The 12,465-nt window shown below is 41.3% G+C and overlaps 1 protein-coding gene across 1 annotated transcript in view; it reads right to left on the bottom strand.

The window, feature by feature from the left end:
* Positions 1 to 12,465, bottom strand: part of robl (roadblock) — a 38,774-nt gene that overhangs the window by 17,944 nt on the left and 8,365 nt on the right. Inside the window, exon 3 of the mRNA XM_067150405.2 lies at positions 8,105 to 8,272. Within this exon, the coding sequence (XP_067006506.1) occupies positions 8,105 to 8,272 (168 nt within the window). The remainder of the gene's footprint in view (positions 1 to 8,104; positions 8,273 to 12,465) is intronic.

Here is a 12,465-nt window from a genome sequence, read left to right as displayed (position 1 = left end):
GGGCTGGCAACCAGCTTGTAAAAACGGCTTATGCAGAATGTTGAGCAGCGGTAAATAACTCAACCCAGCAGGCCAGCAGCTCCAGGTGGAGGAGCCTCCTTAGGATTGGGTGATGGTCCCCCAGTGGAGAAAATGCTACTGAAAGCCAGTGTGTTCTGACCTAACAGCAAAGCAGTCGGAGGACGAACCTCTTATTTCTTAGTTCCCAACGGCTGTGGAGGTGGAAGAGGTCATGCCAGATGGATTGGTTGTACAGGCGAAACTGTTCTCTGAGTCTGCGGCAATCAATTGCAGTTCTGGTCCTGGAAACTGAATGTCTCATGCTATATGTGCCACAGTGAATGGCTCCAGGACCATAGAGTGTGGGTCACTCCCCGGCAAGTTGCAATCCACCTTAAACATTTTTATTTTTTTCTTCTGCTTTTTGCTTTATGTCGCACCAACACAGACAGGTCTTATGGCGAAAATGCGACAGGAAAGGCTTAGGAATGGGAAGGAAGCTGCTGTGGTCTTAATTAATGTACAGCCCCAGCATTTGCCTGGTGTGAAAATGGGAAACCATGGAAAACCATCTTCAAGGCAGTCGACAGTGGGGTTCAAACCCACTATCACCTGGATGCAAGCTCACAGCTGCGCGCCCCTAACCACACAGCTAACTCGCTCGGTTTAAACAAACTCGAGCCTATGGCATTCTCTCTTGCTGTGCCCCTAAAAGCCCAATGGCAATGGGATAAGGATGATGGAAGCAGGTTTGGGTAAACTGGAAGTTTGTAGTCTGGACATGCATGTTAGCGGCAGATGTGATGGTCACCTTCCTGAGACCCTGTGACTAATCAGGGATCCGGTCCTGCATCTGTGACTGGGCAGGTCTATATAGGACCACCGCTGCCCACCCTGAATGGGGGAGGCCCTAGAAAATCTGGGCTAAACATCGGTAGTTACTTTCAAAACCTGTCTGGGAAACCGCACTCAGAGGGTTACCCCCAACTTGTGGTCGAAATCATTAAAGAAAGAAATCTATGTTCCATCACTATTGGTGCAAGGAATGTAGAACATTATTAGACAACAATAACAGACCAGAAAGAAGAACAGCTCTCATCAGCCATGAGCTAAAGATATTCAACATTGATGTCATTGCCCTGAGTGAAACTAGATTCGCGGGAGAAGGAGAAATCATCGAGGATTCATCAGGCTACAACACCATCTTCTGGAAAGGAAAGGAAAGGAAAGGAAAGGAAAGGAAAGGAAAGGAAAGGAAAGGAAAGGAAAGGAAAGGAAAGGAAAGGAAAAGAGGAAAAGAGGAAAATGAATGTCGCATCCATGGTGTGGGTTTTGAAGCAAAGACCAAATTGGTGAATGTACATAGACTCACTCCCACTGCAGTAAATTAAAGGCTCATGACTCTCTGCATACCTCTTGCAGGAAGCAGATTCATTACTCTCACTTCCTCTTAAGGATGACGAGGATTGTAAGAACCGTGTCTACCATCAACTGAACACAGTCCTCACCAAGGTGCCTGGCATACATAAGCTTGCACTACTAGAAGATTTCAATGCCGGGGTGGGGAGGGACAACCTCTTATGGGGAAAAGTCATGAGTAAACATGGAATTGGGAACTGCAATGCTAATGGTCTATTACTTCTTGCCATGTGTGTTGAGCATGAGCTCTTTATCACCAATATCCAATTCCAACTGCCAAATCACTTCAAGACCACATGGATGCACCCAAGCTCTAAACATTGGCATATGATAGATTATGTCATCACCCGACAGATGATACAGATGTTGATTCCCGTAGGGAATCTGAAATATTTGTTCCGAATGAGTAAATTTATAATACCAATATAAATGGTCCTTTATTGGACAATATAAATTTTCCAGCTAACTCATTCCTGGTTGCCAGCGTTTCGCCCCCGTGTGCTAGACTGGGCTCATTAGTTGGTACCTAGCACACCTACAAAGATGCATGGCTAGTGCATACCGTGGAGGCCATTGCGTAGGCTAATTGTAGCCACCGGCAGTGCCAATGCACTATGAGAGACTTTGTCTCACTACCAAAAAATTGATGCCTGCTTGGCCATTAGATGATACAAATGTTGATTTCCATAGGGAATCTGAAATATCTGTTCCGAATGAGTAAATTTATAATACCAATATAAATGGTCCGTTATTGGACATTATAAATTTTCCAGCTAACTCATTCCTGGTTGCCAGCGTTTCACCCCCGTGTGCTAGGCTGGGCTCATCAGTTGGTACCTAGCACACCTACCAAGACGCATGGCTAGTGCATTCCTGGCAACCAGGAATGAGTTAGCTGGAAAATTTATAATGTCCAATAACGGACCATTTATACTAGTATCACCCGACAGTGCGACAATCACGAAAACAGCCCAGAATATTGATGAATGCTGGACAGATCATAATTTCTTATTACCGATTCAAGATTACCATCCATAAAAAGCCACGAATCTGCTTCACGAGTACAACAAGGAAGAAGTTCAACACCTCTAAGCTTCAACTTGATACTGTCGCCACAAAATACCAAAACTCTGTTCTAGAACAACTCACTCTAATCAATACAAAGGATGTAGAATGTGAATGGACCACACTTCAAAATATCATTACAGAGTCTGCACAGAAAGTCATTGGCTATGAGAGAAGGAAGGGACAAGACTGGTTTGATAACAACAATGAAGAAGTCTTGAACCTCATCAACGCTAAATGGGATACCTATCTATCCGTTTCTCAAGATCCATCCTCCAAAGAGAAGAAAATGCATTTTCAAGAACTAAAACAGAAGTGTCCGTCTGAAATCAGAGAAATAAAGAACAACTGGTGGCAGAAAAAAGCCAAGGAACTTCAGAAATTCTCAGATATCAGGGACTTAATGCAAGTTTTACACAGGACTGAAAGAACTGTACGGTCCTGTCCGCTCATCACCAGGAACTCTGAAAGCTGTTGATGATAAACCACCATTTTTACAGACAGCCAGGACATCTTGAAACAACAGAAAGTGCACTTCAGCTCACTCTTGACCTGTAGTTCTGCTGCTGCTGAAAATTTTCTTCAACATGTTCCTCAACACACTCCTCTAACCTCCCAATAGTTATCAAAGCTCTCAGCAGAATGCAAATAGGGAAGGCTCCAGGATCAGACAACATTCCTCTTGAACTCATTTAAAGTGGAGGCTCACCTCTAAAAACCAGGCTTTTCGATCTGATTTTTCTAATCTGGGAAACCAAATATGTTCCTGCTGCCATGAAAAACTCCAGAATAGTTACAATCTTCAAGAAAGGTGATCGCAGTATTTGTGGAAACTGCTGATGATGATGATGATGCTTGTTGTTTAAAGGGGCCTAACATCGAGGTCATCGGCCCCTAATAGTACGAAATGAAATAACAAAAAATTCAAATTCATCCACTGACTAAAATAAAATAAAAAATGTCATGAAGAATGAATGGATGGACATGAACCCTACAAAAAAACCAAAAACAAACAAACAAACAAACAAACAAACAAACAAACAAACAAACAAACAAACAAACAAACAAACAAACAAACACAGTGGATCAGACTCAAAAAGAAGGTAGTTAATTAGAGTATTAATGACCAAGGGACCATTTATAAAGCACAATGATGCTTGATGTCTGAAGGGGTGCTAAATTCACGTCTAAGGCCCCACAGAATGGTATATGTCGCGAGTAAAGTAGAACCATGGTATTTGTCATTTTGGGGTTCTGATCAAAAGTAGCGAAGACTCACGGTGGTCCACACAAGATGGTACTACTCACAAGTATTGCAATTCGTACAGGGAACGCAGACCTATGGTGTTTCTCACACAATGGCGCCACTCATAGCCAACGCAAACTGGTAAGGTTCCTCACCTAGGTGTACTAGTCACGGGCGCCGGTATTCCCATGGTGTTCCTCACATAGTGGGTACCAATCACAGGCAACGCTGACCCACGGTGCCGCTCATATAGCGGTACAACTCACAGGCTACGCCCAGACCCGCGGTGTTGCTCACATGGGTACAACACACGGGTACTGGAATCCACCAGGCCAGGCTTTTTACTGCAACTAATCACAAACCTATTTCGTACCAATTTAGTGATACTACTCGCAAGTACATGCAACTCATGGTGTTCCCCGCACGTCGGTACGAATCAAGAGTAGTTTCATGGTTCTAATTCAATCATCCCTTGGTCGCCCCTTGTAGTCGCCTCTTACGACAGGCACGGGATAGCGCGGGTGTATTCTACATGTGCGTCCCCCACCCACAGGGGGTAGTGTGTTTGGTCCGCGAGAGGTATTTTATTTCCCTCAAGTCCGCCGGCAAGCCAGTTGGGACCCCCCTATCCGCCACCTGGGACGCGCCACGTGGGAGTATCACCTCTCCCCCTGCTACGCTCGTGGTCTGTGGAAACTACCGTGGTATATCCCTGCTCTTGATAGCTGGAAAAATATTTGCTAGAATCTAATTGTATCGACTTCAGGTTGTTTCTGAGAGGTTACTACCTGAAACTCAGTGTGGGTTTCGTGCTTCTCAAGGTACAACTGACATGATCTTCTGCGCAAGACTACTCCAGGAGAAGTGCGGAGAACAAATTACACCTCTGTTCTTAGTGTTCTATGACCTTGAAAAGGCCTTTGATACAGTTCCTCAAAACGCTATGTGGATGGATTTGAGGCGCTTCGGATGCCCAGAGCATTTTTTTGGTCTGATCTAAGCTCTCCATGATGGTATGGTTGGTCAGTTCTACCCGGGTCACAGAATTGTAATATGCAGATGACAATGCTTCTCCAGCCCACACACCAGAAGAGCTTCAACAATCTGTCAACTACTTCAACAGAGCTTATGAAAGTTCTGGCCCGACAGTCAACATCAGAAGACCAAGGTGCTTACTCAGCCTGCTCCTGGAACCACCCCCCTAGTTTTTGATATTACAATATCTGGTACAGCTCTGGAAAGGGCTGAGCACTTCTCTTAACACACTGTAATTCTGAGAAGGACATGGAAAACAAAATACATGCTGCCCATGTGGCCTCTGGATGTCTCTCACATCGTGTATTCCAGAACAAAGATCTAAGTATCCCCACAAAAATAATGGTGTACCAAGCTGTTGTTATTTTTACGTTGCTCTACGCGAGTGAAACCTGGACCCTATATTGCCGGGACATCCAGAAACTGGAACGCTTTCATCAACAAAATCATAGATCCATCACGAACATCAAATGGGATGACTATACAACTAAGACAGCAGTTCTCGAGAAATCAAAGCTAAACAGTACCAAAGCCACCATTGTTAGTCACCAGCTTAGATGGGTAGAATAATAGTTAAATATTTATTTTTTTATTTTTCTATTTGCTTTACGTTGCACCGACACAGATAGATCTTATGGCGACAATGGGATAGGAAAGGCCTGGGAGTGAGAAGGAAGCAGCCGTGGCCTTAATTAAGGTACAGCCCCAGCACTTGCCTGGTGTGAAAATGGGAAACCATGGAAAACCATCTTCAGGGCTGCCGACAGTGGGGTTCGAATCCACTATCTCCCAGATGCAAGCTCACAGCTGCGCGACCCTAACCGCATGGCCAACTCGCTGGGTTATTTTATTTTTAAGGTCCACCTTTTCAATACAAATTATGCAATGTTTATTTACTTTAATTTCCGGGTTGAACCATGTTGTACTTGTACGCACATCACGTACAGTTTGCCGACGTTTCAAATACATTGCAGTATTCTTTGTCAAGGCGATTGAAATACCCCTACTCGATCCGAGGTAATCAGTCTCCCAGGCAGAAATTTCACTACTAGAGTGGCCTTGATCTTGGCCTTTTATATCCTAGCCTTTCTGGCTGACGTAAGCCCTGGCTGTCTCGCGAGAATTCTGGAAAGTATGCGTCACAGCCAGGTAGTGGGGACTTGCCCGCGCTGTTATGTAATGGGGTTGCGGCCCGTGTGTTTATGTTGTGGTCTGTATGTCTTAAACTATGAATGATAGGCATCCAAGAATTACCGATTTTATATCCTTCTTCTTAATTTATGTTGTTCGGATGTTTCTTGATTTCGATAACCTCGCGGATTTTCCTTTCCAGATTCCAAGGGATAGCTGCTAGGATCTTGGTCTTGTCAAATGATATTCCGTGCCTAGTTTCGTAGGAATGCTTGGCTACTGCTGAAATATCTGTGTTTTGGTTCTTGGTGTGACGGATATGTTCTTTTAGGCAGGTGGAGATCAGACGTTTTGTCTCACCTACATAACATTACATCTCCGTTCAGGGACTAGTTTCGACCCAACTGTTGGTCATCATCAGCCATAAAGCTAGTCCCTAAACGGAGATGTAATGTAAACATTGCACAGTTTGTATTGAAAAGGTGGACCTTAAAAATAAAATATTTAACTATTATTGTGATCACAGTTCAATACAGATCAATCATCATGAAATTTATATATTTTGATCATCATGAAATTTATATATTTTGATTAGATGGGCAGGCCATATCAATCGTATGAGTAACAGCAGACTCCCTTGGAAATCCTGTATGGTGAACTCAGCACTGGCAAGCAAACTTGTGGTGCTCCTCTGAAGCAATATAAAGACCAACTTAAGCAGACCATGAGAAGAGTAGATATAAACCCAAATATTTGGCATACTCTCGCACAGGATCGCCCTCACTGGCGTGCTACCAACTCAGCTGCAGTTGCACAGTTTGAGCAGGAAAGTCGAAGACAGGAAGAGGAATCTAGTCCAGAGAAAGAAGCTACGTCGAACACTGCCACGTCCCTCACCTTCCATCGGATGCAATGTGTGTGGCCACATGTTTTATGCAAGAATTGGTCTGATAAGCCATCAGCGCCACCTTCATCGTGAGGACTAAGGATTACGGAACTGCAGGCGAGAAACAAAAACTCCGATACGAGTATTGGCCGCCGCCGCTGACAACTAATGTGCACTTCGGTAATTGGGGAGAGGATAGGGAAGAAGGCGGACAATGAACATATGCTTTCAATTATGAAAGGTACCGCACACGTTAGAGTCTCGTTATAACTAAACCAACTAAATCTAAACATAAGGTGTACTTTTGCTTGAAACAAAAACAAACTGTCAAAATATAAGGTTACATCATTACCAAACCAAACTATGAACTAAAACTTTCTAAAAACACATACTGAAACTGTGCAAGGAACTAAAAACTTGAACAAGGAACGAGCAAGGAACCTGCCAATATCAACCACAACATACTTTAATGTCAGCTTAGCATGATGTGTAGGCAAAGACTGGGCAGCGGGAGGAGTGACAGACGAGGCAGCTCCCTCACTATCCCCATCCCACATACGCGGCCGATTCTTGTGCAGGACACTTACTAAGTATTTGGACTATAGTATTAGTCATCTCCTCTACCTGGATATTATCCTTATGTCTATCTTTACATACTGCTGACTAAAAACTTTGATCTTCTGGTAATCCTCGCATACAGACTCCCTATGATTTCTGGAATGTCATCTTTGGAACATGTTTCTGCCTTAAAGTACCTATACTTACCCTTCCCGTTTTCAGTAAACTGATATGACTGCCAATTATGATTGCCATCATGTTATCCTAGGCAGACCTTTTTCCTAAACTCGATTTCCGAGCAAGTTCCTTCAATGTCTCCTTATTTCCACAACCATTCCCAACTATTTCTCTCTAACCTGCACCTCCTTCTTAATATCTCCATTTTTCTGTTATAACAGAGTGGGTCTTTGCTATTCCTTACCACCTTTAAAGGTACATACCTATTCCTCAACATTTACTTTAAACCCATCCCTTAGGGCATTCACATTTTTATTTATCAGATTTCACCATGAGTTATGAATTTCATTATGGTCCGTATTGACAACTGATCATGGTATTGAACAGGTGGACCCTTCTCTACCCTTTGATAGCAGTTTTCACCAATCATAATTACCAAATTACCGTTTAAAACCTCCTTTATGCTTCTCTCATCAACCATATGGCACTACTTAATAGTCCTACTTTTATAACATTCTGTCCTATCACATTTATTTTTAACCATGACTAACACAGCTTCATTAATAAAACATTAAGCCAACATTTACCTGGTGCCACCATAATCTCATGCTTCTTTGAGCGAATACGAAGGAATGTGAGATCGTTGGTTGGATCCAAATCACGCACCACACTTCTAGCCTTATCTGCAAGCTGACTTATGAGGCCAGCATATTGCACTGTAGTCGTGTTGTCCATAGTGGTTTTGATAGGGATGCCTGCAACAGAGATTACACCAAAGTTTACAAGCCAAATTTCTACTTGATAAATTTACTATATTAGAGATACAGCTAACAGCAACTGCAATTATATAAACTAAAAATATACTGAAGAAGTTCTGCTACAGCACTGTACCGACCTCACAGAAAACTGATCTTAACAGAAAAATCCCTGGGTCTCATGAAATTTATGGTAAAATCTGTATAAATTTACCTGTACTTTCAAGAAACTGTCTGGCTTGGATTAAAAAGATTTCAATGAAACTTGAGTGAATAATCAATTAACATGAACTAAATTTAATATCTTCCACATAAAATCATCAGCAGTGCTATAATTAATTGCTGATAAGCAGCTGGGCAGCTTGAAGCAGTTAACTGATGATAACGTAGAGTGAACTTTTGTTACATAAAACACTTTAAACCGAAAATGAAATTTTGACCACACACAGAATTTCTTGCTCTACTAAAATGTACAGAATATGAATGTATCTGTGGTACACACTGTCCGATGAACGCCGGCACCTTCTGTTGTGTACCGACTCCTTGAACTTGCTACAATCTATTGATACATGTTTCCCTCGGCACCCTCTGGTGTAGCGGATCCAGGACCTGCTGGCTGGGTGTTTGGATTATTGTTTATAAGTTTCATTTCCGTATTGATGGATATTACTTTACATAAAAACAATATATATACAATTCTCCACCTTATCAATACGAATTTATTTTACATTACAAATATTCAAGACTAGTTTCGACCCCTATGGGGTCATCCTCAGTTGACATGCATTGTAAATTGTTCATAAAAACATCACGTATAGTGGTAAAAGTTAGACTAGTTTAGGCTGATCATTAATGTTTGGTATGTCTAGTACATGACTAGTGTGCATTGTTCATAAAGACATATATTACCTTACTGCTACTACTATCCAATTTTAAGTTATATAGTATGGAACACAGATATGTTTGTGTAACTCAACAGTGACAAGTTCAAATATTTACAGAATTAGCTGTTGATTAGTCACATGATATTACAGAACACAGGCTTGAACATTTTTGATTTAAGTGTCAGTGCAACATCTTGCTTTTATACATACTAGAAGCTAAATTCATTTTGTAAAGTCATTACATTCTGATTGGAACTTAGTGTGAGGTTAAAGTTGAATAAAATATATGCTAATGTGGACATTAAAATATTGTTAAAATGGGCATATAATCAAAAACAATGGTATGTATGCCACACATGTCTAGTATAAAAACTCATTTATACACTGATTTGGCATAAATGGATTTGTATATATATTGTTCCAACAAAGTGGATCCATAAAAATATAAGATGTATAGGTAATTAGTATTATAATGATCCACTGCAAATTAGGTAATGCTGTTGTTTATCTGAAGATCTATTGGCAGCTACAGATATTAAAGTTATTAAAAATGTTAATGGAACATGTTTTCTTCCGTAGACGCGATGTTTAAGATTGGTGGCATTAGTCAAATATGATGAAAGTTATGCGTCTTGGTGCACGTTGGTTAGTTCTGGAAGCTTGTATGTAATGAGAAACCAAGGTGGAGTGTCTGGAAATAGAAATAAAAGTGTGATAATGTTGTGGATAGAAAGTGTGATAGTGAAACGTATGTCGTTTACTTACGTAAAGTGCTGGAGCCGTGCGTTCTTAGTAGCTGCCTGTTGGGATCTGGTGCGCGTAGCTCTGAGATTGTAGTTAGCGGCGGTGGAGGGGAGGTTTGGGGGGATAGGTGGAGTGTTAGTGTATATGCTGTACTGCACACTAACAGCATCAATGTAATGAGTTTTTATACTAGACATGTGTGGCATACATACCATTGTTTTTGATTATATGCCCATTTTAACAATATTTTAATGTCCACATTAGCATATATTTTATTCAACTTTAACCTCACACTAAGTTCCAATCAGAATGTAATGACTTTACAAAATGAATTTAGCTTCTAGTATGTATAAAAGCAAGATGTTGCACTGACACTTAAATCAAAAATGTTCAAGCCTGTGTTCTGTAATATCATGTGACTAATCAACAGCTAATTCTGTAAATATTTGAACTTGTCACTGTTGAGTTACACAAACATATCTGTGTTCCATACTATATAACTTAAAATTGGATAGTAGTAGCAGTAAGGTAATATATGTCTTTATGAACAATGCACACTAGTCATGTACTAGACATACCAAACATTAATGATCAGCCTAAACTAGTCTAACTTTTACCACTATACGTGATGTTTTTATGAACAATTTACAATGCATGTCAACTGAGGATGACCCCATAGGGGTCGAAACTAGTCTTGAATATTTGTAATGTAAAATAAATTTGGGTGTTTGGATGCCGGCACCAGAATCACGTTTATGTGGCTCCCAAGCCACATGGGCGTAGAGGGAAATGAGTTAGCTGATAAGGCTCCTAAGGAGGCTGTTACATTTCCCCCGCTGCCTTACAAGTTTCAAGCAACAAGTGATATTCACTCTCAGCTGAGACATTTGGTTATGCCCCATTGGGAGATGGAGTGGCAGGCCACTCCCCTTCCAAATTTGAGAGCGATCAAAGGAACAAAAAAAAGGTATGGAGGACATCTCTTCGGGTTTCTCGGAGGAAAGCAGTGGTATTACGTCGTCTTTGGATCGGCCACAGTATAGAAATGCACTCCTATTTACTGAAAGGAGAACCCTCTCTGCTGTGTACTTGCGGCGATCATCTTACCATGGTACACATCCTTACGCAGTGCTTGGACGTGGACGATCTGCACCGTAGTCTAAAACCCCTGAGTACCATCTCCCTCATCCTACGAGATGACGAGCAGTCAGCAGACCTCGTCATCCGTTTTATGAGGGATAGTGGTTTGTTTTATCCTATATATAAACGTGGTGTTTCATATTAGTCTTTATATTATTGTTTACTACATTTGATTAAATTGACTGTTTTAGTTTGTATATTTTAGTGTGTTTTAAAAAATATTAATTTGCATGAAATATTCTTGCATTTTAAGGCAATGTCTTATTCTACCATAATCTATCAACTATAATTTTACCGAAAATAAGGCAATGCGAATTAGATCTACTGATTATTTTAAACTCAATCATTGTTCATCATCATCTTCTGTTTTAAATTCTAGTCAGTGGATACATTTTAAAAATTTAATTATCATATCATATGTCATCCATCTCATACCATTAGGGGCCGATGACCTTAGATGTTAGGCCCCTTTAAACAACAAGCATCATAATCATATACTCTCCCTTCTGTTTTCCCACAATCGCCAGTGCCTGCACTGCCTCCCACTGCAACCAGCTCACTAACAATTGGATGTCATTTCTAGTCAGTTTGTCGATCTATTCAGCGCAGTAAGCAGGTGCTCTATTTTAATGCCTGTAAAAAGAGTACCAGAAGAAGAAAATGGAGCGTTTTAACAATCCTGCAGAAACTTTTACAATATCTAGACAAAGTTGAGCCTGTGCAATTAATTTGTATGGTACTATAAATAGCTGGATAGGCCCTTCATTTTAATAGTGCTGGCTTAATCGGCCATTTCATTATCTGACCAAGGTTCCAAACCCAAACAGGCTGGTTAAGAGGTTGTCCACTGTACAGTACAATTTTATCATCACACTAAAGAGCATGATCGTATTAAGAGTCGGCTGGCCGGTACACTTGCTGGTCTCCTAGATCAAAGTCATTGTGGCGATGGGTAACAAAATTCCTGGTGAACTGGTAATGAGGGAGATGACCAGATCTTCTTTGGGATCAAAGAATAAAACTGGTGGCTCGTAGTTTGTGAGTCAGTTGCTGAGACGGAAACATGAAACCTCGGTCTTAAAAGCACTTGAGATCAATTGCCAAGAGTTGAAGAATGTTGCCATTCAGCAGAGCTTCCTTTCTTCTCAGGTGGGGTGGTGGGTAAGCAGTGGCAACTTGTTGACTTTACAGTACCGGCACCAGTTATGCAGCGCATGGCATCATTCAGCTAAGTATCCCCTTTAGGCACATAAGCACTTTCCAGCCATACCGGGGCACAGTATTCCGCTGGAGAGTAGACAAGACTGATACCCGTTAATCATAAGCAGTCAGACGAGGCTCCCCAGGAACTGCCACAAAGCTTGTATAGGATGTTATTTCTTGTAGCAACTTTGTGAGAAAGCTTGGTGAAACGTTCTTTGTAGC

Source organism: Anabrus simplex, chromosome 6 (genome assembly GCF_040414725.1).
Source record: "Anabrus simplex isolate iqAnaSimp1 chromosome 6, ASM4041472v1, whole genome shotgun sequence".
Lineage (NCBI taxonomy): Eukaryota > Metazoa > Arthropoda > Insecta > Orthoptera > Tettigoniidae > Anabrus > Anabrus simplex.
The sequence above is the reverse complement of the archived record's forward strand: the minus strand, read 5'-3'. Positions and strand labels throughout refer to the sequence as shown.